General features: G+C 42.7%; 1 protein-coding gene across 16 annotated transcripts in view; it reads left to right on the forward strand.

Moving 5' to 3' along the window:
- Nucleotides 1-26727, forward strand: part of AP3B2 (adaptor related protein complex 3 subunit beta 2) — a 132736-nt gene that overhangs the window by 78958 nt on the left and 27051 nt on the right. For 5 of the 16 annotated variants that reach the window (XM_077471845.1, XM_077471850.1, XM_077471837.1 and 2 more), the window contains exons 14-19: nt 3346-3455; nt 8284-8460; nt 12490-12676; nt 15159-15289; nt 15597-15668; nt 18527-18638. In XM_077471845.1, the coding sequence (XP_077327971.1) occupies nt 3346-3455; nt 8284-8460; nt 12490-12676; nt 15159-15289; nt 15597-15668; nt 18527-18638 (789 nt within the window). The remainder of the gene's footprint in view (nt 1-3345; nt 3456-8283; nt 8461-12489; nt 12677-15158; nt 15290-15596; nt 15669-18526; nt 18639-26727) is intronic. The other 11 variants (XM_077471846.1, XM_077471852.1, XM_077471840.1 and 8 more) reach the window with 5 other exon arrangements.

Below are 26727 nucleotides of genomic sequence, written 5' to 3' on the forward strand. Positions count from 1 at the left end.
TTGAGGAGAAAAAGTCCGCTGGAGCCCATACACGATCATAATATCAGACGGATTCATTCCGTCTGAACTAGTCCGTCGAAAAGTCCGGTCATGTGTATGCGCCATTAGGGGTCTATTTTTAAAGCAATGAATGTGACTTTCACCAGATGTTCTCAGGTGGACAATCAATCTCTGTCATTCAAAACACATGTACCTTGAAGATTCACCTGCAGAGAATGTTTGCTAAAAGTCAGATTCACTATCGTGCATAGCCATGATTTAAAGTGATGCTAATCTTTGTTTTTTAAAGAAATGCTATTCACCTATGTATTCTTAATTCCAAAAGTCCCTTCACCTCCTCCAGATCTCCAAAATACTTTTCTTTTTTTGCTGCTGTGAACTGACTTTCTATTAGAGAGTGACTATGTTCATTCTCTATGGCAGTGTTTCTCAACGCCAGTCCTCAAGGCACCCCAACAGGTCATGTTTTCAGGATTTCCCTCAGATGAAACAGCTGTGATAATTGCTAAGGCAGTGAAACTGATCAAATCACCTGTGCAATATAATTGGAAGCCTGAAAACATGACCTGTTGGGGCACCTTGAGGACTGGAGTTGAGAAACACTGGTCTATGGTCTCACTGTATATAAGAGTGTAGCCACCCTCTCTTGGTCACTCTTGAGATGTACTATGGACTATGGGATTTGTAGTGTCAATAGAGCAGTGCACATGACTGCAACTAATGTACACTGCTCTAGAGGTCGGGTTTTTCTCTGGCCGATGCCGATATTTAGAAATCATGGTGGCCGATAGCCGATATATGATGCCGATTTTTTTGGGCCGATATGTTAGGCCAATTTTATTTTATTTATTTATTTTTTTCCTTTTTTATTTTTTTATTTTTTTTAATCCCCCTTGATCTAACACACCTTTCCCACTGAGGCGTTTTTCAGGCGCTTTTGGGCTAAAAATAGCCTGCAAAATGTGCCTGCAAAATGGCTCCCCTGCAGTCTGTGTGAAAGACAGAGTGCTTTCACACGGAGGCGATGCGCTGGCAGGATCTTAAAAAAAAGTCCTGCAAGCAGCACGTTTGGAGTGGTGTATACCGCTCCTCCACCACTCCTGCCCATTGATATGAATGGGCACCACTGCCGAAGCGCATGCAATGCGATTTGGCAGCAGTGCTTCATGGGCGCATTTAACCTCTTCCTTGGTCGCTAGCTGGGTTATATGTGCCCCACTAGCAGCCAAATAGCACCGCTAAAATGATGGTAAAGAGCCGCTAAAACTTGCGTTTTACCATCAAAGCTCCAGTGTGAAAGCAGCCTTCATAAGTGATACAGAAAATTTCTTACATTTAAACATTTATTAAACAAAACAAACCTCGAATCAGTTTACTTGTATGTATGATTTAGATAAAAAAAAAAAAAAACCTATGTATTAAATAAAAACAGGTAGTCAAAACTTTTGGACGAAAAAAAAAATGGGCTAACTTTACTGTTTTTTATTTTATTTTTAAATAGTGTATTTTTTTCCCAAAAAAATGCATTTGAAAGACCTCTGTGCAAATGCCGTGTGACATAAAATATTGCAACAACCGCTATTTTATTCCCTAGGATCTCTGCTTAAAAAATATATATAATTTTTGGGGGGTCTAAGTGATTTTCTGGCAGAAAATACAGGATTTTTACTTGTAAGCAACAAGTGTCAGAAAAGATTTTAGTCTTTAAATGGTTAAACTGAGAACTTCTACACACTGAGATGACTTCATTCATTCAGTGTAAACATTGTATCATTTTGTTCTTTTCTTGGCAGTCTGCCCAGAGATGAGGAAAGTGTTGCTATGATGACTCAGGCAACTCACACTGACTTCTTACAGAAGTCATTTCAAAGTCCGCTGTAGTTCTAAATCGGCTTTTTATCAGCACAATCGGCTGATGACGATTATTTAAAAAATGGCAAATATCGGCCGATATATCGGTCGACCTCTACACTGCTCGTTCCAGACTATGGCCACTTTCAGACTGAGGCGCTTTTACAGGCATATTTAACACCTGCAAAGCGCCTCTCCTGTCACTCCATATAATGTGGATAATGACAGAACTCTGAACGGCCGCACTCCAAAGCTAAAATTATGTTTTATTCAAATAGTATTTAGGAACACAGCAAATGACATCACAGCAAAAGATGCTAACAACTGATGCGTTTCGCACTAAGGCTAGTGTTTACTCATAGCTGGTCTCCTGTCACTCTAGTGTGAAAGCCTGAGTGCTTTTTTCTCAGAGTGGAGAAAAAAAGTCCTGCAAGCAGCGTCTTTGGGGCTAACACTAGCAGCGTTTTACCGCTCCCCCACTGCCTCAATGTGAAAGTGCCCTAAAGGAAGTGAGCTGGAAAAAGAGAGGTTCAGAAGCTCACAGACGATGTTACAAAGAGGCAGAAGAACACCGTAAGAAAGGATTTAATGAAAAACAGATTACAGGGCTGTTAGTAGTAGATGTGTATGGAATCATTTTTGAAAAGTGATATTATTTAGTGTCTCTAGGTGTTTTAGATCAAGAAGTTCCAACACAAATGTATACATTTTTCCTAGTAAAATTTCTTCCTGGAAAAATCGACTCAGCTTGTAACCTTTAAGTCGTAATGCTTATTTCCCAGTACTAACATCTTACTCAAGCCATTAACCGCTTCAGCCCTGGAATATTTTACCCCCTTCCTGACCAGAGCACTTTTCGCAATTCGGCACTGCGTCGCTATAACTGACAATTGCGCTGCCATGCAATGTTACACCCAAACAAAATTGATGTCCTTTTTTTCCCCACAAATAGAGCTTTCTTTTGGTGTTATTTGATCACCTCTGCGGTTTTTATTTTTAGCGCTATAAACAAAAAACAGCGACAATTTTGAAAAAGCAATATTTTTTTAATTTTTGCTATAATAAATATCCCCACAAAATATCTAAAAAAAACATTTTTCCTCAGTTTAGGCCAATATGTATTCTTCTACATATTTTTGCGGGTGGTATAGCCGCGTTGCCCCATTGATTTCAGTGGGCAGGAGCGGTGAAGGATCGGTGTATACAAAGATGCTGCTAGTAGGACTTTTTTTTACCATTCTGCTAGCGCACCGCTCCATTGTGAAGCCCTCGGGGCTTTCACATTGGAGAGACAGGAGCGTCTGTTTCAGGGCGGTTTGCAGGCACTATTTTTAGCAGAATAGCACCTGCAAAATGACCCAGTGTGAAAGGGGTCTAACCCTGATAAGGTATTAAAAGGAGCAAAAGTCTGTGTAAAACTGACTTTAGCAAATCAACCATCTAGTGTAGGTTTTACATGTTTTGCTCTATGGTCTCTTTTTATTTCTATTGCAGAGCTTGTGGTAGCTGAATCAGTTGTGGTTATCAAGAAACTGCTACAAATGCAGCCGGCACAGCATAGTGAGATTATCAAACATATGGCTAAGCTTACAGATAATATTCAGGTATGTAAAATTCACAGAGCAGACATGGAAAGTCACTTTATTATTTCTTCCAATTCTGTCAGGAAATTGTGTACAGCCCACATTCAGAATTGTAAGAATACATGTGCAGAGACATTACTTTTCTTACTTCTTAGTAATTTTATGTAATTTTTGTAATTTTATGTAATATACAGTATATGGATTTACTGTTTTTTAAACAGTGAATGGGTATTTAAAACACATATATTTAAAGGATAATCTGCCATGAGGAGACATCTCTCACCTACCCTCCTCATCTACCATACACACAAATTTAAAAGTTGTCATCTAGGGTCATCAACCCTGTCCTCAGGGCCCACTAACAGGCCAGGTTTGTAAGATAACTGAAATACATCACAGGTGATATCATTTGCTGCTCAGTGATTGCAGTATTCTAAAGAAAGAACCGCGCTGTCCTAAGAGTGAACTAAGGCCGCGTACACACGCGGGGACTGTTCGCCCAACTTTGTCCGCCAAACAGTTTCAGCGGACAGTCCGCTCAAAATTAGCATGGACGGACTTGCCCACACACGACAAACGAACAGTCCGCTGAAACCGTGCGCGATGACGTGAACGGCACGTACGACGGGACGAAAAATACGACGTCCTATACACTGCAATGCAAACTTCGGCATGTAAATCCTTTCTGAGCATGCACGGAACTTAGTTTGACGAACAAGCCTACACACGAGGGGACTGTTCGCTGAAACAGAGTTTCAGCGGACAGTTTTTCGGAATTTCCGAAAAACTTTGTTCAGCAGACTGTCCGCTGAAACTGTCCGCTGAAAGCCCACACACGAGCGGACTGTCCGCCGAAACACTGTTCAGCGGACAAAGTTGAGCGAACAGTCCCCGCGTGTGTACGCGGCCTTAGGTTGTGTGCTTCCCCTAAAGGAAATTTAACATATACAAAATTGTGTTGCAATATCAACAAATAGTTGTATCAATACCTCATACCTGGAAAAAAAGTTTTGGTGTTAAAATTATAATCATAAGTGTACATCAACAGCAATAACACATCTTAAATCTGTTATAAATGGTGCAAAATTACAACATCTACACCCTTATCACAATGTGTGCAAAACAGTGACCTAACTGCATATACATCAACACAAACCAAGAAAAACAAAAATAAGCTAAAAAACTCTTAATAATAAAGTGTCCAATTATCAAATTGTTAAAGAAAAGTCAGTGAGAACTCTAAAACCACCACGTGTCAGATGTAATTTTTAAAACTCAATTCTCGGTATCCTGTTCGAAATCTCAGCGTATATTGTAGTGCACCACCACCGAAAGTGAGGATTGGCTCCTTACCAGATGTCCTTAAACAGTACGCTCTAAAAGATCAAGCCAGGCTATGTGCATCCCTCAATCATCCATAGGCTCCGCCCACAAGCCAGATCGCATTTCAGTCAGGCTCCAATAAATTTATAATGAACGGTCCACCATAAGAAGGGGGAGAAAAACGCTCCAAATAGTGTAAAAGCGTTTTAAGATTTAAAAGTAAAATAAGATAAGAAATGCACTTACAAAAGTACTGCAAAGTTAGGCATATCACAGTGGGAGGCGCCGGCCGAACACAATTCTCCACGACAATAACCTTTCACCAGCTGGTCTATTCAGAGGCAATAGATAGCGTGTCACACCGCCCCTTACTTCTACTTTCTGTCCACCAACAACCTTCCTACTTCACTACTTTGTCCTCTTCTACTTCCACATATTTTGCTTATACAACTCTCCAGCCCCCACACTCTGTCCTCCAACAGCTATCCAGCCCCTACCCTGTCTCCCAAAAGCCCCCCCCCCCCCAAAAGCCCCCTACTTCACCACTCTACTCTACCACTTCACCACTGTTCTTCAAACATCTCTCCACAATTTGTCCTCCAACAACTCACCTACCTCACCACTCTGTCCTGCAGCAATTCTCCAACCCTCACATTCTGTCCTGTAATACCCCTCCAACTTTCACAGTCTGTCAATCCACAACTCTGCCATTTTACCACTTTTTCCTCTGACAACTCTTCTACTCCCACAAATTGCCCTACTACAACTCTCCAACCCTCACATTCTGTCCTGTAATACCCCTCCAACTTTCACAGTCTGTCAATCCACAACTCTGCCATTTTACCACTTTTTCCTCTGACAACCCTTCTACTCCCACAAATTGCCCTACTACAACTCTCCAACCCTCACATTGTCCTTCAACAGCTCTCCAACCCCTACATTGTGTAATTTAACAACTCTCCAACCCCCAAATCCTGTCTTCCAAAAGCCCCCCTACTTCCACAATCTGTCCTCCCACAACTCTTCTGCTCCCACAAATTGTCCTCCAACAACTTTCCTACATTTTGAATATTCTGTACAATCCACCGAATGTCTCACCCTACCCGAGGGGTGTGCTTCATATAAAGTCCCAATGCCCCTTATGTCCCCTTGTTCAACTTTCCTACCTCACCACTTTTTCCTCCAACAGCTCTTCAACTCCCACAAATTGTCCTCCTACAACTCTCCAACCCTCACACTGTCCTTCAACAGCTCTCCAACCCCTACATTGTGTAATTTAACAACTCTCCAACCCCCAAATCCTGTCTTCCAAAAGCCCCCCTACTTCCACAATCTGTCCTCCCACAACTCTTCTGCTCCCACAAATTGTCCTCCAACAACTTTCCTACATTTTGAATATTCTGTACAATCCACCGAATGTCTCACCCTACCCGAGGGGTGTGCTTCATATAAAGTCCCAATGCCCCTTATGTCCCCTTGTTCAACTTTCCTACCTCACCACTTTTTCCTCCAACAGCTCTTCAACTCCCACAAATTGTCCTCCTACAACTCTCCAACCCTCACACTGTCCTTCAACAGCTCTCCAACCCCTACATTGTGTAATTTAACAACTCTCCAACCCCCAAATCCTGTCTTCCAAAAGCCCCCCTACTTCCACAATCTGTCCTCCCACAACTCTTCTGCTCCCACAAATTGTCCTCCAACAACTTTCCTACATTTTGAATATTCTGTACAATCCACCGAATGTCTCACCCTACCCGAGGGGTGTGCTTCATATAAAGTCCCAATGCCCCTTATGTCCCCTTGTTCAACTTTCCTACCTCACCACTTTTTCCTCCAACAGCTCTTCAACTCCCACAAATTGTCCTCCTACAACTCTCCAACCCTCACACTGTCCTTCAACAGCACTCCAACTCCTACACTGTGTCATTCAATAATTCTCCAACCTCCACACTGTCTTCCAAAATCCCCTCTACATCCACAATCTGTCCTCCAACTCTCCTACTGCTACAATTTATCTTTTAGCAAGTCATCTACCTCAAAACGTTGTCCTCCAACAACTCTCCATCCCTTACACTCTGTGCTCAAACAGATCCTTAACCCCTACACCATGAAGTTGATTTACTAAAACCGGAGAGTGCAGAATCTGATTCAGTTGATGGAGATGGCTAAGCTCCTGAAAATCTGGTTCTGCTGTGCTTGGTAACCAATCAGCTTTTAACTTCAGCTTGTTCAATTAATCTTTGGCAATAAAACCTGGAAGATTATTGGATTCCATGCAGAGCTCCACCAGATTTTGCACTCTCCAGTTTCAGAAAAAATCTAACTCCATGTTCTTCAACAGTGTACCAGCACTCACACTCTGTCCTCCAACAACTCTTTGATTGCCACACTGTGCCCTCCAACAACTTTCCTACTTCCACTGCCCTTTTGCACACATAAAAAATATGTTTAAATAGCTGTAAATGCTGTGTATCTTAAATGCATGCCTCTTTTTTTTTTGTTTATATTAAAATATGTATTTTCAATATTTTCACCCATAGTTATATTTCAGTGCTGCTGATCTCCTACACCCTTATTACAGTAGCTTTCTGTTTACATACATGCAGTCCAACAATGGCTGCATAACATTTCTCATCGTGTGTTTCCTGGTGGTGACGATAGTGGGCATGCATGCATAATGCCACCTGTAGTCTACATCAGAAACCAATGTGACCAGGGTGACAAAGCAGGAACACGGCTGGGAGACAGTGGCCAAAACTCTATAACAAGGGACTTCACATCTTGTCATGTGGTGACACCTATAACAAATTAAATGTTGCTGTTTTAGGGGAACTTTCTCTTTGATGGTACATTTTTATAGCCACCTTTCCTGTAGTTACTTGTACACATCTTTAAGTGGTTGTAAATCCTTACATATACCCAGTGAAGTGACTGGCCTCAGGTGATGCACAGAGATGAAACAAACCCTCCTACATAAGTTGTACATCCATTAAGTGTAACATTTACACAGGATCTCTCAGCTCTGAAAAGCAGAGAGGAGAGTTCTGAGAGCTGATTGGAGTGAAGGGACACACACCCATCCATACAGCACACAGGAACAGAGCTGAGCCTTTCACTGCTAGAGGTCCCTCCCCTGTCACCATTTTTCTTATGGTGTCAGAAAAACTCGTCAGAAGTGACTCATGCTGATAGCAGAGGAATGAGGCAGCAGACAGAAATGACACTCAGTACTCTGGTTGGGACACCTATACACTATAGAGCAGGGATATGCAATTAGCGGACCTCCAACTGTTGCAAAACTACAAGTCCCATCATGCCTCTGCCTCTCAGTGTCATGCTTGTGGCTGTCAGAGTCTCGCTATGCCTCATGGGAATTGTAGTTCTGCAACAGCTGGAGGTCCGCTAATTGCGTATCCCTGCTATAGCAGGATATGCTTTGTTCATATTTCATGTCTGAGGTTTACAGCCACTTTAATTACTGTCCTCTGATCACTTATTATCTTCTGATTCTGTTTGTTTGTAGGTGCCTATGGCGCGAGCCAGTATCCTGTGGCTCATTGGGGAGTACTGTGAACATGTCCCTAAAATTGCTCCTGATGTGCTAAGGAAGATGGCCAAAACTTTCACTAATGAGGAAGATATTGTGAAACTCCAGATCATCAACTTGGCTGCAAAGCTATATCTGACCAACTCCAAGCAGGTACATTGCTGATGATTATTATCAATATCTTTAACGTTAAAAGGGAATTTCTATAACATCTATTTATTTGACATAGCATTAGAACAGTTGGAGGTCTATTTATAAAACATTTGTGTGTTTTTTAATAGATTTATTTCTTTATCTACTCCATCTAGTGGCAAAAATGCAGTACAGTTTTCTGAAATACCCAAAACAAAAGAATATATGCATGGTGGCCACTAGATGGAGCTGATGATACAGGAATCATTCTATTAGAAAAAATAAGGGAAAATTGTGTTCAGCTTGTCCGAATGCTTCTAAAATTTGGCCAATGAATGTTTTATAAATGGTCCTCTTGGTGTGTTTTTTTTTTTTTATAAGTCCTTATTATCATATCAATATAGTTTAACCCATTTCTGACCAAAATACAATTTTATAAGTCCAATGTAAAATGTCCTTTGCTGTATGAACATTATTAAACTTGCAGAAGAAAACTGTGAATGTGTAACTGCATGTGTTGTGACCCCTTGTCAATCCTATTCAAAGATATTGTCAAGTTAATTGACATATAACTAGTTCAAAACTCCCAATGCAATATTAACTTTCTGCTGTAATCATGTGATCGCTGATTACAGTTTTGGACCCATTTTGGAGATCCTGGTGTGCTGGTAACATTACTTTAATTGACACATAACAACACTGCTTAGCTTTGTCCAAGCATCTAAGCTTCAAAAAACTCTGGTCATAAAAGGGTTAAAGATGACCGCATTAGAGCAATGGTAAAACAAAAGATCAGAAAGGATGGATACTTCTATAGATGCCATTAAGCTTCATAGAGAGATGTTGCAACAGTGCATAAAGTTGAATTGCCAAGATAAAAGGCAGTACTTTCAGCAGCTATGTGATCATTAATACTCTTTTATAGATTACATGTTAGAACGTAGATGAAAAAGTTATTCGATATTACAGGGTCTTTTACCAGTAAAAGCAGACCGAGTACATACAGGGGTTCATGTTACTTGATGTACAGTCCACAAGACATTCTAACAGAAGAATTCCAGTTAGACCCCCTAGAAATCTTATGCAGACAAAATGACTCCCCCTCTTACAGCTTGTCTCCCTCCCTGACTCCAATCAGTTTCCCCTCCAGATTTTATTGCAGTGGAATAAAATAGAGATGCTGCAAAGGGGGGCCTAGGAAGATTTTCCGCTGTACATACATATTGTGGTCCCTTCCTTCCTTAAAGCGGAACTTCAGTCATTTTTTCATCTTTCCATCTATTAAATCCTCTGCCCTTGTTGTTTTAACTTTGGATAGTAAATCTTTTTTTTTGCTGCCAGTAAATACCTTATACAGCTCGCTTCCTGTTTCTTGCCTGGCAAAAAGCCTAGGCTTATGACATCATGCACAGCTCTCTCTCTCTCCCACTGTGAGAGTTTGCCAGGAAAGGAGGGGGGGGTGAGTCATAAGAGGGCCAATGAGAACTGCAGAGCTGGAGGTGTGCCTCTGTGTGTATGTATAAATGCAGGAAGTGAACAGGCAGCAGCTTCAGCTGCCCACAGTTGAAATGGATGCAGACAGACTCGGTGGAGGGAGATTTCTGCAGCATTTTTGGCAAGTGCAGAATCACAGTATATATAAAATAATATGCAAAGTGGTTGGGGAGAAGCTTTAGAATGGCAAAGGTGTTTTTATTACAAATTATGTGAGCAGACTGCAGTTCCTCTTTAATTTCTGTGACACTACCCTCTTCCTTTTAAATCAGTTTCCTCATAGCTGCACCCTTATCAGCAGTTGTGTGTATATTGGAATTAGGAATTAGGTACTGGCAATAAAGGTCTGCTCTGTGGACAATCAGTGTGCAGATAGCAGTGATTGGTGTCACTTTCATTTCTGCAGAGTAAGAAGTGTTCTGTGTTGCCCCACAGTGACCAATTAGTTTTACATCTGCTCTGTCCTTGCAGATAAAGGACATTTGACTCTTTATAGTGGCTATGGGGCACCTTCAAAAATGTAATATAATGTATTCTTAATGAGCTATTTTTCTGAGTTATGTAATGTGATGGATATCTGTTCTTGGCTTGTGAGTTAAGCTGGCCATATATATATATATAAAAAATGCAACTTTCTGTTTTTGGGACATTCTTTCTGTTCTCATCAGTTCCATTTAGTCCTTTATTTCCTTTCATCACAAGCATCCTTGAAGCCCACTCCACCATAAGCTCTTTCACACAGGCATTACAAATAGGTGGTTGGATCGTAGGGAGTGGATGTAGGTGTTCACACTGCAGCGTTAGCATAGCAATGAGACAAAAATAATGCTGCCTGCAGAGTTTGGCAGGCGTTGACGCTTTGCAACTGCCTTAATTCACTTCTATTGAAACACACCCTAAGTGCTCTTTAAACACACTGTAAATATGCCTATGGCGTTTACAGTGCATTTAGGCTCAGTTCACATATATGAAAATTGATTTGCATGACATGTGAACCAAACCGGCTTTCTATGGAGCTGGTAAACATATCTGTGGTGCAGTCGCAATAGGAATTTAAAAAGAGTCCTGTGCGTTTTCTGAGCACTGCAGTTATGTTCAGATTTGAGTTTCAAGCTCATTGCCTTCTACAAGAACGCTTCTGAATAGCATGTCTTTAGGTTTTTACATGAATTGAGAAAAAAAATCAGCGTGGGAGTCCCCCCTCCCATCAGGTCTTTAGGGTCCAGTATGGATTTTAAAGGGAATCCCACGCCAAAATGAAAACCAAAAAACAGCTTAGGGTCCCCCGCAAATCCATACCAAACCCTTGGGTCTGGTATTGATTTTGAGGGAAATACCACCGCAAAATGTAAAATAAAAATAAAAAAATGGTGTGGGGTTCCCCTGCAAAATCCAGACCCTTATCCAAGGGACAGGCCAAGAAAGGGGATGTGAGAAAACACCCCTCCCCCTTTCCTGAATGAAACATGCCCTCAACATATTGGGGGGGGTTGTGCTTTGTTGATGGGGACAAGGGCCTCTTCCCCACAACCCGGTTGGTGGTTGGGGGGGTCTGCAGGCGGGGGGGGGGGTTATCAGAATCTATAAGCCCCTTTTAACAAGGGGGCTCCTAGGTCCCTGCCTTTGTGAATAAGTATGGGGTACATTGTACTCATTCACCAAAAAAGTGTAAAAAATTACACAAAGACAGTTTTGACAATTACTTTATTAACAAAAAACAAAAACAAAAACAATCCAATACACCTCCCCCTCTGTGTAGATCAAGCAAGCCACTGAGAGATTTAGTGGTCTGCCCCTCTACAGCCCAGTGCTCCAGTGAGCGAGGAGGGAGAAGAGAAGAGAGCTGTGACTGACAGTCAGCAGCTCTCTGCTAAAGGAGCTGTAAAAGCTGAGTGATTGGGGATGTTTGATCGCTCGGTTCTCAGTGTGGGGAACAGATGCAGCATCAGACCGATGCTGCATCCACCGAGGTAAATATGATATTGAAAAAATTAATTCCTTTACTTCTCTTTTAAAGACGCTGGTGGCCCCCTGCTTCTAAAATTCACATCTGAATCATATCTAAATCGCAGCTGAACCGCTGAACAGCTACTTTGGACATTTCCAGTGAAAACGGACCTGAAATTCACACCTCACATGTGTGACCCTAGCCTTAAGGTTCAGTTGCAAATTGTCAAAAGTGATCATTTCCCATTTTAGCCTTGTACAAAATGAAAAAAAAACCACATCTCACAGGGCATTTGAGGAGTGTTGCTGGACACAACATGAATGAATGTACAACACAGCCAAATTGCTCAGTAATAATATAGGTGCGTTAATATAATTTAGGGCTGCTTTAGAATTTAACGCCTGTTTGAAAGAGGCCTAAGAGCACTTACCTCCACCAGTCTAGTTGACAAACCTCTGAAAACCCACAAATCCAGTTGATGAACCTCAAAATCCCTCTAAAAAGTAATGTGTGATATGTTTTATTAATGTTTTTCTCTTTTATTGATAATTTCCCTTTTTCGTTCCTTGTTTATCATAACTGTAATGCAATTTCCCTTCTGTTCCTAGACAAAGCTCCTCACTCAGTATGTTCTGAACCTTGCCAAGTATGACCAAAATTATGACATCAGAGATCGAACAAGATTCATTCGACAGCTGATCGTCCCTTTGGATAAAGGTGGAGCGCTTAGTAAACATGCTAAAAAACTGTTCCTGGCACAAAAGCCTGCACCTATACTAGAGTCTCCATTTAAAGGTAATTTCTGTAGTTTATCTTCCAAAATAATATGAAAGCCACTTTAAACTCCCAGTTCAAGGCAAAGCAACAGGTCATCCAGGCAGTTAGAAAATATACAAATTATTGCAGCTCTGTATTCATTAATAAGGCATTAAATGTGTTTATAAATTAAGGTGGAATAAGTACCTGAATTTGCTCTGGTATCAGCCTCTTGCAATCCATGGTACAGCTGAGCTCAGACTGAAGACAGAGAAACAGCACAGGTAGTCAAGTATCTGTGCTGTAGTGCTTATGGATTAGCAAGAAACATTCTGATAAGAGTAGAGAGCAGAATGACAGAGAGGTAAGCTCATCAGTCTGCTGCTACTCCCGGATCGGATGAAAATGGAAAGGCGGTCTGTTTTCATTCGATCTCCCCATAGAGGAGAGCGGAGATCTGACAGGTCCATCCCTGCACAGTGAGCGGAGACGGAACTGTCATTCACCGGCTCAGCTGGGGGCCAATGGAGTGATCCCTGCTGAGCAAGTGGAGTCAGTAAAAACGGATCTGCATGTGTGAAAGGGGCCTAACAAGGACACAGACAGCAATAAAAACCTGACAGGTGTTCTAACCCCCTTCCACTTTATCCAAAACAAAACAAAATGACCTTTTAGTTATACTTTAGGCTTTCCGGTTTTACTGATACTTCAGCTTTCAACATTGGTATCATTGTAAGAAAGCTCATACACAGGCTGTACAATAGATGTACGTGTTTCTAAACGACATGACTTTGCATGATCTTTGGGGAATTTCTTGATTTGTGCATTTTAAAATTAACTTCAGATTAGTACTAGTTGCATTTTTTGCCTGTAGCAGGGTAAACATATTCTAGTTGTTTAGAATAAAGACCGCCAACACATTCATTAATGTAAGGAGGGTAACCTGATCTGTGTTTTTTTTTATATATTTTGCAAGAACGCAGAACTAAAGAAATACTAACTATACCAGTAATAAGTAGTAGTTTACTTAAAGAAGAATTCCAGGCATGTATACTTTTACAGTTACATTGGTCCAGCTTGGGACGTCACTGCCCCACTTCTCCACCCCATCCAATCAGAGAACCCTTTGTATTCATTCAGAAATCAGTCCCTGTGCTGAGTGGCCAACCTCCTGTATTCAAAATGGCCAGCCACTCAGCACATGGAGATCACTAGAATAGCGGTGTCTACTAAAAAGCTGGACCAATGTAATTATGTATAACATTTCCATACTTGGAATTCATATTTAAATAGGAACTGAAAAAAGACAGGCAGAGGTCAGAGGGCTAGTTACCAATAGTGCATGTGTTCACCCTGTAGCTGATCTTTCCCCATTACCAGAGGTGGCTATCTTGGTAGAGGCAGGGTTCTGCATGTCATAGCTACAGGATGACCAACAGTAAGCAGCATAGTAGTGGCATTATCAAATCTCACTCCAAATCTCCTGAGACTTCCATTCAGAGGCAGGAGTGCTTTAGATCTCACACTGTGGATATGCAGCTATGAGGTTAAAGGCAAAGGAGTGTCTAGGCTTATATGAGAGAAAAAAATCAGGCACCACGATGTCTCAGCAATAAAACATATACGATTTTATTAGATCCATCCACTAAAAGGAATCAATTCAATACCTGTAATTATTGACGCGTTTTAGCCTCTTACATAGGCTTTAGTCATTATAACTAAGGCCTATGTAAGAGGCTGAAATGCGTCAATTACAGGTATTGATTCCTTTTAATGGATGAATCTAATAAAATCATATATGTTTTATTGCTGAGACATCGTAGTGCCAGATTTTTTTTTTCTCTTAGGCCCTTTTCACGCGGCAAGCCCGTTTGAAACTGCCTGTCCGTTTTTCAGGCGGATCCAATCGGGCCATCCATTGACTCCTATGAAGAGACAGCTGTCAGCGAAGATGTGTCCACTGACACCCTTCTGCCATCCAATCCGCTAAAATCAGATGTAAGGCGATACGTTTGCCATCCGTCTTGGCGGATCAAATCAGATGAGATCTGATGAAACCGGACATGCTGTCAATAGGATCTCTCCATAGGAATCAGCGGCGCTCTGACAGTCCCCTCCCCGCTCAGTGAGCAGAGACGGGCCTGTCATCCTCTGGCTCAGTGGAGATCAACGGAGAGATCTTCTGCTGAGCTGGCGGACTCCGCTAAACGAGTCCGTTTCGTATGAATGAGGCCTTATATTCTAGACAAAAAGGTACATTTTTCAGGGTACTTTTTAGGCTCAATTACCATTTCAAAATGTTCTCTATAATATAGAAAATCTTAACTTTTTTGCCTCTGTAAGTGTTAGTGCATGCATATGTTGTCTACAAAAGTAGACTCTCTTTAGGTATTAATGGAAGGTATATACTGTCTACAAGAGACTTATTGCTAAGAATGAAATTGATTACATCATAAGAAAAATTCAGTAAAGATTGTATTTGCGAAAAAGAAACTTATCCACTGCTTTGTTGCCCACACAGATCGGGATCACTTTCAGTTGGGCTCTCTCTCTCACCTTCTCAATGCCAAAGCTGTTGGCTATCAGGAACTTCCAGACTGGCCAGAGGAGGCTCCTGATCCATCTGTGCGCAACGTGGAGGTGAAGGAAGCTGTGCGTGCTATAACATGAGTATATAGGGATATGGGATTGCCCACCGCTGTGCCCAGCTCAACTTCCCTTGCTCTGCAAGACTTCATGTCTTCCTTGTCTGCACTCTCCTTTGTTCCTTTTACCATTAGGCACTTACCTTTACCCTTCCCAACCTAAGCTAATGCACAATGGCTTTATTTTCTACTGCTATCATACTTCCCGTTCTGGTTACGCTCAGCTTTTCCATCTCTGCAGTTTATAGGGAAGAAATAAGTGCTAGTGAATCATAAAAACATGCCACAGACCAACATTCTCCCCTTGTCCTCAGGAAGAGGAAGACAGTGGACCAATAGACAGTCACATCGGACTCCTGGGGGAATGGAAAGAGGTTACCTCTTGCGTGTGTGAATATCGAATACGTTTGCAGTTTGCAGTGTTTTCTGTTTTGAGATCACTACCTTTCTTTGTTCTGGGTTCACAAGTACTATAACAAATTACCCAAAATGTAACAATCAGTGCCAAAAAATTTGGTGTAAAATATCATGTGGACCCAGACTTCTAAGGCATGCAAGTCAGTCTGGCAGTATAAGTGGTGTGTTAATACTGTGAATCACTTACTACAACTTCTCTAGTATCTGCTTACAACCTCTTCACCCAACTAATGGCTCCTAGTAAATGTCTGTCCTGCTATAGTTACAAAATCCCTGAAAGCAGAAAGCTATTTACTTACCTTTTTTTACCCTTCTTGCTTCCTTGCTTTCCATGTAAATGCATTGTTTTTAAATCTACTCTAGAGTTGCTATAAGTTCTGTTTGCTGACTGGAGCGTAATGCTTTTTACCAGCGTTCTCCCCTCTAGCAACTACCTAGCTGCTTGCAGCAACCAGCTCTATACTTTTTTAATATATAATGCTTTGTAAATATTTTATTTATTTTTCTTGTGAACAAAAATATATTTTATTTATAAATGTATGTCCAAAAATAATAACAATTCCATTTTTAAGTCAAGTAAATATAAAATATTGCATATGAATATTTCATATACTCTATATATTTTCAACTGGCAGGTGAAGCTTTAGGCTCCTTTTCTCATACTAGTCAGGCTAATAGTTATAATTGCCCTATTGAAAAGGGTCTGTTGTTTAAAGAATCCAGTAGCTTAAGCTCAAACACACACATACACCTAAATAAGGCCTCGTTCCTATGGGCAGAATTAAGTGTACATCTGTGTCAAGGGCTGTGAAGACAAAAATGATATAAGGGCATCGCTCCAGGTCGGTTTGCCCAATACACCCTGTCAGATATCTTGCATGCCGGCCCAGCTCTTAACCGAGGAAAGCTTTATGCAGAAAGGTGGGTAGCTGAACACTGTAGCAAGAACTCCAATAATTTATTTCACAAATCGTTCCAGATAAAAGCATCACAGCACCACAGCCAATGATATGCACATGTTGAGGCGCTTATTCATAGCAGAGCATGAAATGCATCAACATGTACATCATCCTGGTTGTGGTGCTGTGATGTTTCTATCTGGAACTATTGGTTAATAGTTCGGGTCTGGTATTGATTTTAAAGGGAACCTCATGCCAGAAAAAAAAAATGGCGTGGGGTTCCCCCCTCCCAAATCAATACCAGACCCTTGTCTTGTCATGCAGCCTGGCATGCCAGGAAAGGGGGGGACAAGCGACCCCCCCCCCCCAGCCATACCAGACCACGTGTCCACAACATGGGTGGGTGCTTTGATGGGGACAAGGGCCTCTTCCCACGACCCTGGCCAGTGTTTGTGGGTGGAGGGCTTATTGGAATCTGGAAGCTTCATTTTACAATGGGGCCTCCAGATCCCAGCCCCCCCATATGAAGGAGTAGGGGATACATTTCACCCCTACTCATTCACCAAAAAAGTGTAAAAAATAAATAAAAAGACAGTTTTTGACAATTCCTTTTTTTAAATCAAAAGAGCTCTGTATATGTCGCTGGCTCCCACTGACTGACAGCTCCACCATCTGACAGTTCTTATATAACTAAGGCGCGATTCCACACAGTGACATCAGCAGATGACCCCGCCCTCTTGCGACATCATCAGCCGGTGCATGCTGGGTCGATGACGTCACAAGGGATGGGGGCCATCTGGTGATGTCGCCAGGTGGCCTTGCCCCTTAGTTATATCATATTATATCATATGGTGGAGCTGTCAGTCAGCAGGAGCCAGCGATGGGTATAGAGCTCTTTTTTTGCCAGGTTGTGGTGGCTGCATTCATCATAGTTGACACTGGATCTAAACTGGGGGACATTGTTTTTGTTTTTGATTTCTTAATAAAGGAATTGTCAAAAACTGTCTGAGCACATCACAGCACCACAGCCAATGATATGCACATGTTGATGTGTTTCACGCTCGGAGGCTCTTATTCATAATAGAGCGTGAAATGCGTCAACATGTACATCACCCTGGTTGTGGTGCTGTAATGTTTTTAATCTGGAACTATTGGTTAAATAATGCATTGTAGTTCTTGTTAGAGTGTCTGGCTACCCACTTTTCCCCCGAAGGGTCTGGTATGGATTGGAGGGGGGAGGGGAGATGACCCCCACGCTGTTTTTTTCTCAATTCGTGTTCAAAATTGATGACTTGTGCAATTCAGAAGTGTTCACATAGAAGTCAACGAGCCTGGAATTACATCTGAACTGCAGTGCTCAGAAAATGCTCAGGACTCTTTTTAAAATCGCACTGAATTCGCACTGCCGCTGGCTGCACAGCAGATATGTCAACCGCCTCCATAGAAAGACAATTTGGTTCACACATTAGACCAATCGGATACGGTTCAAAACACATCCGGTTCGCATGTGTGAATGGAGCCTAAAGCTTGTTTAATAGCTATCCTGTAAATCTGGATATTAAATGTATTTAGATTGGGAAGCATCTGGAGATAAAAACAAGAGTGCCTGATGGTACTATTTATTACAGGATTTACAAACTATTATTTTAATTATGGCTTAAAGAAACCAAGTATGGGATCTTACAGTATTCTCACCATGCAAGTACTGTAAACACAACCCCATACCAATGGATATTAATTAGTACAGTTAATGCATCTGAAAGTATCTGGCAATCTAGTTAACAGTTTCCCTAGAACTAACCCAGTTGCAACCGAGAAATTTGGTTTGGACACTGAATGGCTGGATCTCTCAGTATGTATGCCGATCAACAGTTATATTTATTGTATTCTTGACTTATTCTTTGTGCTTTGTTTCTTGAACTTTTCAGGTGCCTGAATGGACAAAGTGCCCAAACAGAGAAAAGCGCAAGGAGAGGGAGGAAAAACCATTTTATTCAGATTCAGAAGGAGAATCGGGACCAACAGAATCTGCAGATAGTGGTAAGAAACTAGGCAAAAGCAGTTATCATGTTACCCTTGTGGAACTGAGCTGTTTATATGTTTGTGAGTTGTTTGTACTTGTGTGTGCAGGGCTATCTGCCCTTCCAGCTCATACGGTTTATTAAAGTGGTAGTAAACTCCGAGATACTAGCTCATTATGAAATACTTACCTTAGAACGAGGCCCCGACATCTGGCACGATCCACGCCGAGGGAGCTGACATGCTCCCTCGGCGTTTCTTCCGGGTATCGCGGCTCCGGCGCTGTGAGTGGCCGGAGCCGCGATATCGTCACTCCCGCGCATGCGCGCGGGAGGTTTCTTTCCGGCCGCCGGCCACTGCCGGATTTTCAGGCCGAGAATACCCTCGTGCGCATGGGCCGCTGCAGTCAGCGGCGCATACCGAGGGGAATATCTCCTAAACCGTACAGGTTTAGGAGATATTTTTTTTACCTACAGGTAAGCCTTATTATAGGCTTTCCTGTAGGTAAAAGTTACAAAAAAGAGTATACAACCACTTTAAAGCCCAACTCCAGGAATCATCATTTAATACCTGTAGAGGGCTTAATAAGTGTTATTAGGTGCACCATAATGCATGCGGTAGTGTGTGTTGTGCATGCATGCTCCAATGTGTTGCTACAACGCATTGCAGTGCTTGCTTTTTTTTTTTTAACTGTACACTTAAAGGAGAAGCTCAGTCACGTCATAACTATACTTAAAGCGGGAGTTCGGCCGTTTTTTTTTTTAAAGTCAGCGGCTACAAATACTGCAGCTGCTGACTTTTAAAATAAGGACACTTACCCGCCCAGCGCGCCCGCGATCTCTCGATCGTCTCTCGGGTGCTGCTGCTGCCGCCATCTTGGGTATGGGAATCAGGAAGTGGAGCCTTGCGGCTTCACTTCCCGGTTCCCTACTGCGCATGCACGAATCGAGCTGCGCAATAAGGATGGTCCCTGCTGTCCCTGGGATCCGTGTATTTCCCAGCGGACAGCGGGAGATCCGCAGGAAGTGGCGTAAATATCCACAGATTCTGCGGATATTTATGCCGGAAGTGGGTGCAAATACCTGTACTGTACAGGTATCTGCACCCCCCTCCCCCCTGAAAGGTGCCAATTGTGGCGCCGATGAGCGGAAGTTCCACTTTAGGGTGGAGCCCCGCTTTTAAACCTACTCCCACCCCCATTCTAAGTCTTTTCTAACTACCCTGTAAAGATGTCTATACTTACCTATACTGAGGGAACTCCGGCCACATGATCTCCCCAGCGGCCAGCTTCAGTGAAAAGGAGAGATCACCAACAGCAGCTGTGGAGCCTAGGCAGTGCTGTCACCCATAGGCTTACTATGGGGCATCTGTTGTTGGCTGTTCCTCCTCTACACTGAAGCCACTGTTGGGGCCAGACCATGTGAATGGACCAGAGTGCGCTTAGAATAGGTAAGTATAGACATCTTTTCTCTACAGCAGGGGTCTCCAAACTTTATAAACAAAGGGCCAGTTTACTGTCCTTCAGATTTTAGGGGGGTTGGAATATGGCCATCGGGAGTTAAAAATGTCCCAGCATCAGTGGGAATAAACAATCCCCCATCATTGGTGTCAGTGAGAAGGAATTATGCCCTGTCATTGGCGTCATTGGGCCCTATTGTTGGTGTCACTGGGAGGAACTGTGCCCCATCATTGGTGTCATTGGGCCTCATTGTTGGTGTCACAGGGAGGAATTGTGCCCCATCATTGATGTCATTTGGAATCCATTGTTGGTGTCATTGAGAGGAACCGTGCCCCATCATTGTTGTAATTAGGAGGAATTTTGCCCTTCATTGGTCTCAGTAAATAAAATAGCAGCCCAAGGGCCAGATAAAAGCAAGCAAAAGGCCACATCTGGCCCCCGAGCTGCAGTTTGGAGACAACTGCTGTGCAGGGTAGTTGGGATAAACTTAGAGTGTGCCTGCATCATTTTATTGCAAAACACACAATGCATTGGTATGAACAGGCCCTTAAGTCTTTTTTGTTCAAACAGCTTTAAAAGTGCTTCCAATGTACATCTGCCCCCCCCCCCCCCCCCCCCAAATCAGCACTGAAGGTATAACGCCGGCGTTGGTGTCTCCACCCTCAAAAATACCCCGGCCATTCACAAAATACAGCCTATGATGAAGCTTAGACAAGCATAGACAAAAGTAAAACAAAAAGACCTCTTTCCCAGCTGTTTGAATAAAACAAACCTTAAATAATTAGCAACAGTAAACTCCTACTAAGCCCTCTAAATGTAATGGGCTGCGAGTACCTGTGTATTGTCTTGTTGAGTACCTGTGTATTGTATTCTTCAGTATTAGTGTTAGGAGGCTAGTTGTTAAGTAATTTGGGTATAATCCCCAATCCTCATTAAATTAGTAGGTACGGTGCCCGGCGAGTGTGGAGATGCAGCTGTGTGTGTGTGTTCCTTGATCATCTGATCGAGGGCAAAAACTGCTATGCAAAATGTAAGTTCATTGTTTTCCTGGAAGCCCAGGTTCTTAATCTGGGGAAGCAACTGTCAGCACTGAGAAGACCCTCCATACTAAAGGAGAGCTGGAAATGTATCCGGCAGGTGCCGGCAGGGGCCAGCATAGAGGCGGGTGGAGGCAAAGAGGTGCAGAGGGTGACAGTCAGGAAGGATAGAGGGGGGAGTGCCAGGGAGGCTGATCCTAGGCTGGAGCATCCCAATAAGCACACTCCATTGAGGGACATTGCTGAAACTGGTCAGGAACCAGCACTGCTGGAGCTGAGCGACTCTTCTAGCTGCCAGGAGCAAAACTCCTGAATTGAGAGTGGGGGGGGGGGGGGGGGCAAAGGGAAAGGATAGACAAATTCTGGTGGTAGGGGGCTCAATTCTTAGAAGGACAGAGAGGGAAATCTGTGAGAAAGACTTGAAGCACTGAAGACTTGAAGCTCTGAACTGTATGCTGTCTACCAGGCACTCGGATTCGGCATATCACGGGTCTGGTGGACAGATTACTGGGTTGGGCTGGGAAAAACCCGGCTGTCATGATGCACGTTGGCACCAATGACAGAGGCAGATGGGGTGTCCTAAAGAAAAAGGACCTCCAAGGTTATTATCTCAGGAATACTACCAGTAACTCGAGCCACACCAGAAAGGCAGAGGGAGATTAGGGAAGTAAACAAGTGGCTTAGGACCTGGTGTAGTAAGGATGGGTTTGGGTTCCTGGATAACGTGGCAGATTTCTCAGTCGGTCACCAGTTCTATAGAAAGGAGACTGCACCTAAATGAGGAGGGTGCAGATGTGCGGGGATTGAAGATGGCCGAAAAGTTAGAGAGGTTTTTGAACTAGGCGATGGGGTCCAAAGGTAAAGATAGTCAGTGTGGAACATATTCCAGAGGGTAGTATTGGGGCACTAGTGGTAAGTTGACTAAAGCACATAAACCCGAGGTAAGTATAGTAACAAGTCCTATTTGCAATCTCAGAACACCCGATAGGAGGACAATATGCGACCGGTCTAAACTATGTGACATGTTCACCAATGCCAGGAGCCTGGCGGACAAGATGGGTGAACTAGAGATACTGTTGTACGAGGATTTGGATTTTGTGGGAATTTCAGAGACCTGGTTCAACAGCTTTCATGATTGTCTGGCAACCATTTAAGGGTATACCCTTTTGCAAGGATAGAGAGGGTAAAAAAGGGGGAGGGGTATGCCTATATATCAAGAATAATGTACAAGTGAATGTGAGATGACATCAATAAGGGAGCTAGGGAGTAGGTGGAATCCTTATGGGCTGAGCTCCAAAGGGATGAAGCCAAGGGGAAAATACTGGGAGTATGCTATAGGCCCCCTAACCTGAGAGAGGAGGGGGAGACAGGCCTCCTGTCACAATTTGGATTAGCAGCAAGGATTGGAAGTGTTATCATATTGGAGTATTTAAATTATCCAGACATAAACTGGGCGGAGGGCACCACGCATTCGTCTAAAGCTCGCCAGTTCCTAAATGTCTTGTAGGACAATTTCATGGGAAGGATGATAGACGCACCAACTAGAAACAAAGCGTTACTAGATCTACTGATTACCAACAATACATACATGATCACGGATGTGGAAAAACGGGGCAATAACAGCGATCACAGGTCAATTGGCTTCAGTATAAATTGCACAAATAGGAAACATAATGGGAATACAAAGACTCTGAATTTCAAAAAAGCTAACTTCCCTAAACTACGAACCTTGCTAGAAGATATAAATTGGGATAAAATCTTAGAAACAAAGAAAAAGGAGGAGAGATGGGTTTGCTTTAAGAGCATATTAAGGTTGAATATAATTTTTATTGATATTTCAAGGTAAAATATAACACAAGTGAGTCAGTAATAAGAAAAAGAAAGGGGGGGTATATAAAAAAGGGAGGGGGGAGAGGAAGGGGGAGGCGGTTTTCACATACCATCCTGTACAAAATGTTATATTTTACATATGCATGAATACTTAAAACAGTTCTTTATAATACAAAACCCAGTTATGCAGTGTCATCTAACTTGGGACACTGCCTAGAATATCTAGTAAACGATCAAACTGTTGGATGGGGGAGGGTACAGGGAAAGGAATAAGGGGGTGTGGGATGGATTGGGGGGGAGAGGAAGGGGGGACTCAGCAGTAATAGTCTAATAGCATTTTCATTTTTTATACATTAAGCTGTATAGGTTGTCGGAATCACTTTCGTTGATATCTCTATTTATCTCCACGTTACATTTATATGGGACCCAATCCTCACACAGAAATTCTGTTTAGGTGGAAGACCGACGAAGAATGGTGAAGCCATAGGTACCATAGCTGTGTGTGCTTATCTCATATGTCTCCCAGGTTTGCCTGTAGCTCCTCTATGAGCATAGTGTCATGTTGAGCTACGGACAAGAAGAACTTAAGAAGGCTCTTCCTATGAGAGCTGATTGGCCCTGGTAGGATGGATAATAGGCCCCTTTCAGGAGACATTGTATAATTATTATATCATTATAAATACCAAATGCCTTGTCCCAAAAAGGCGAACTTGGTCGCAAACCCACCACACATGGATATAGGAGCCCATTCCTCCGTGACAGCGCTAGCACACATCCGAGATACCCGGGTACATCTTGTTCACCATGACTGGGTCCCTGTACCACTGCGATAGTAATTTGTAGTTTTTCTCTTGTGAGAACCCGAATATGGAAGATTTGTGTGTGAGTGTGAATGAGGTGTTCCATTGTTCAAGAGATATCTCCATGCCCAGGTCTCTAGACCATTTCTGCATGAAATTAGGCAGTGAATCATATGTATAGGACTGTATGTCTCTGTAAATTAGAGATAGAGGGTGTTTGGGGGTCTGAGAGATACTACACATATCCTCGAATGTCGTGAGTGGTCTGTGGACCTGTCCTGAAAGTTGGAGCATCTTGCAATGTTGTGATAGGGATAGCATGGAATGCCAGTCGATCGGGGCAGTGGATTGGGTGTCTGATCACAGATGGAATTAATTGGCCTGTGGATGTTTGAATGAATTGTCTGGCTGTAGGCCATTGCTCTCTTGTATATGAACCACATTGTCCCCTATTGTTGTTTATTGAGAGTGCTGGGTTGTCAAATAAGGAAGAAAGAGGACTAGGGTTTGTGGAAAGGGCAAAGGTGGTATGTTTGCTGTACCATCTGGTAAGTGCTGCCGTTGTCAGGGGGGATATTCCATCCATAGTGCGAAATTTTGTGTTGTATCCCCACAAAAGAGCTCTGAAGTCTACTTGTGCCATGTCTTACTTGATGACCGTGGATGGTTTGGTTAAGGGTTGTGGGAACCACTCAAAGTCTCGACATTAAAGCCGATGTGTGATATAATTGAAAGTCCGGGAGACCAATGCCTCCTAGAATTTTGGGGGCACTTGGTACTTTATGTTTAAGCCTAGAGGGATGGTGTTGCCAGATAAACTTAACAGCTAGGGAGCAAAGCGTAAGAAAGAAAGCTTTGGGGAGAAGTATGGGCAGTGTCTGAAATAAATAAAGTAATTTAGAGAGAATGTCCATTTCGAGGACATTTATTCATCCCCACCATGAAAGCTTGAGGTGATGCCAAGATTCTAAGGAATGTCAAATTTTCCTCAACAAAGGGCTGTAATTCAGGGTGTATGTATCATGCAGGTCTCTAGGTATCTTTCTCCCCAAATATTTAATCGAGCAGGATTTCCAATGCGGTGTAAACTGTCTCTGAAGTAGGGACTCTGATCAGGTTGAGGGAGATATTCAGGGCCTCTATTTTTCTTATATTTAATTTGTAGTTGCTGTATGCTCCAAAGCGGTCAAGCTCTTGAAGTAAGGTGGTTATGCTAACCTGTGGCTCAGTGACATAAAGAAGCAAGTCATCTATGTAAAATGATAACTTGCGGTGGGTCGGGGGCTTAGGGATCCCGTGTATGGTGTCATTACTGCGGATAGCCTGGGCCAAATGTTCGACAGTGAGTGCAAATAATAATGGTGACGACGGGCCCCCTTGTTTTGTACCGTTTCTAATCTTGAATGCCTCCACGGATTCTCCGTTGGCTGCCACCTTAGCTGATGGATTTGAGTAGAGTGACATGATTTTGTTTAATAATTTTGGGCCCAGGCCTATCTGAAGCAGCGTGGCGTTGGACATATGATAGGAGATGTAGGGTTTTTGTAGTGTTGTCCCAAGCTTCTCGATTCGGTATGAAACCTACCTGGTCACTGTGAACTAGGGAAGGCAGTAGGGGGGCTAAGCAGGTAGCTATTATTTTAAAAAATAGTTTGAGGTCGACGTTTAATAGGGATATGGGCCTGTAATTGCTGCAATGTGAGCCGTGTTTTCTGGGTTTGGGTAATACTACTATCTGGGCTTCAAGGAGTTGTGGAGGTAAAAGGTGTGTCTCATCCACCTCCTCAAATGCCTGAGCCATTATAGGGGCTAATCGTTGAGCGAACGTTTTAAAAAATTGGGGGGTATATCCGTCTGGGCCTGGGCTCTTACCAGTCTTAAGTCCTTTGATTGCAGTCAGAAAGTCTGAAGTAGTAATGGGTTTTTCGATAATGTCAGCTTCTGCTGGAGAGATCTTGGGTAGGGCCATGTCTTGTATATATTGATGTAAGTCTGAAGTGGTCTGGGTGGGTAGTGTACTTTGTCATTTGGGTGGGGGGAGGTTGTAGAGAGAAGTAATAGTAATGAATTCTGAGGGTTTTTGTGTTTTTTTTTTTGCTTGGCTGGGGAAATAATGTAAGGTATGTTTTGCCTCTGTTTGCTTTAATAGCACATTACATAAGGGCATTAGCCAGAGCATCCCATTGGGAATTACATTTAAAAGAGGGAACAAAAAGTCCTGGGTGGCTTGACTCCAATGTAAAAATGCATATAAAAGCAAAAGAAAGAATACAAGCCTGAGGGATCATCATCAGCATTCAGACTTTACAAAGAATGCAACAAGAAATCTGTGTGAAATCTGTGTGTATCTGTGTTTTGCAAAAGTATTTGACACAGTTACCCATAAACGTTTACTGTACAAAGTAAGGTCCATTGGCGTGGACCATAGGATGAGTACATGGATTGAAAACTGGCTACAAGGGCGAGTGCAGAGGGTGGTGATAAATAAGAAGTACTCGGAATGGTCAGGGGTGTGTATTGGGGTCCCCCAGGGTTCAGCGCTGGGACCAATCCTATTTAATTTGTTCATAAACGACCTGGAGGATGGGGTAAACAGTTCAATCTCTGTATTTGCAGACGATACTAAGCTAAGTGTCAGGGACCATGAAACAGACAGAAGTACAATCAAATCACACTTGTTTATTAATAAAAATAAAAAGGTAAATAGAAAAAAGCGTGGTCAAGCATAACCAGAGTCCAGTAGCCAGATCGGGTAGTCAGCCAGTCCAAAGTTCATAAACCAGATCGGGTAATCAGCCAGTCCAGATGTCAGGGATCCAAGGAGAGCAACTGCAAGCAGCATAGAAGCCAGGAGGGATGTCAGTAAGCCAGTCTTAAAACAAACAGCAGGAGATGGTTCCTAGTGATGTGACCAACGCAAAGGCAAATGAAAGAGTGAGCTGGAAGGCTTTAAATAAGCAAGTCAGACGAGCATCATCGTGAAC

This window comes from Lithobates pipiens, unplaced genomic scaffold, assembly GCF_037356315.1.
Source record: "Lithobates pipiens isolate NorthernLeopardFrog02 unplaced genomic scaffold, aLitPip1_a1.2 Scaffold_8, whole genome shotgun sequence".
In the NCBI taxonomy this organism is placed as follows: domain Eukaryota; kingdom Metazoa; phylum Chordata; class Amphibia; order Anura; family Ranidae; genus Lithobates; species Lithobates pipiens.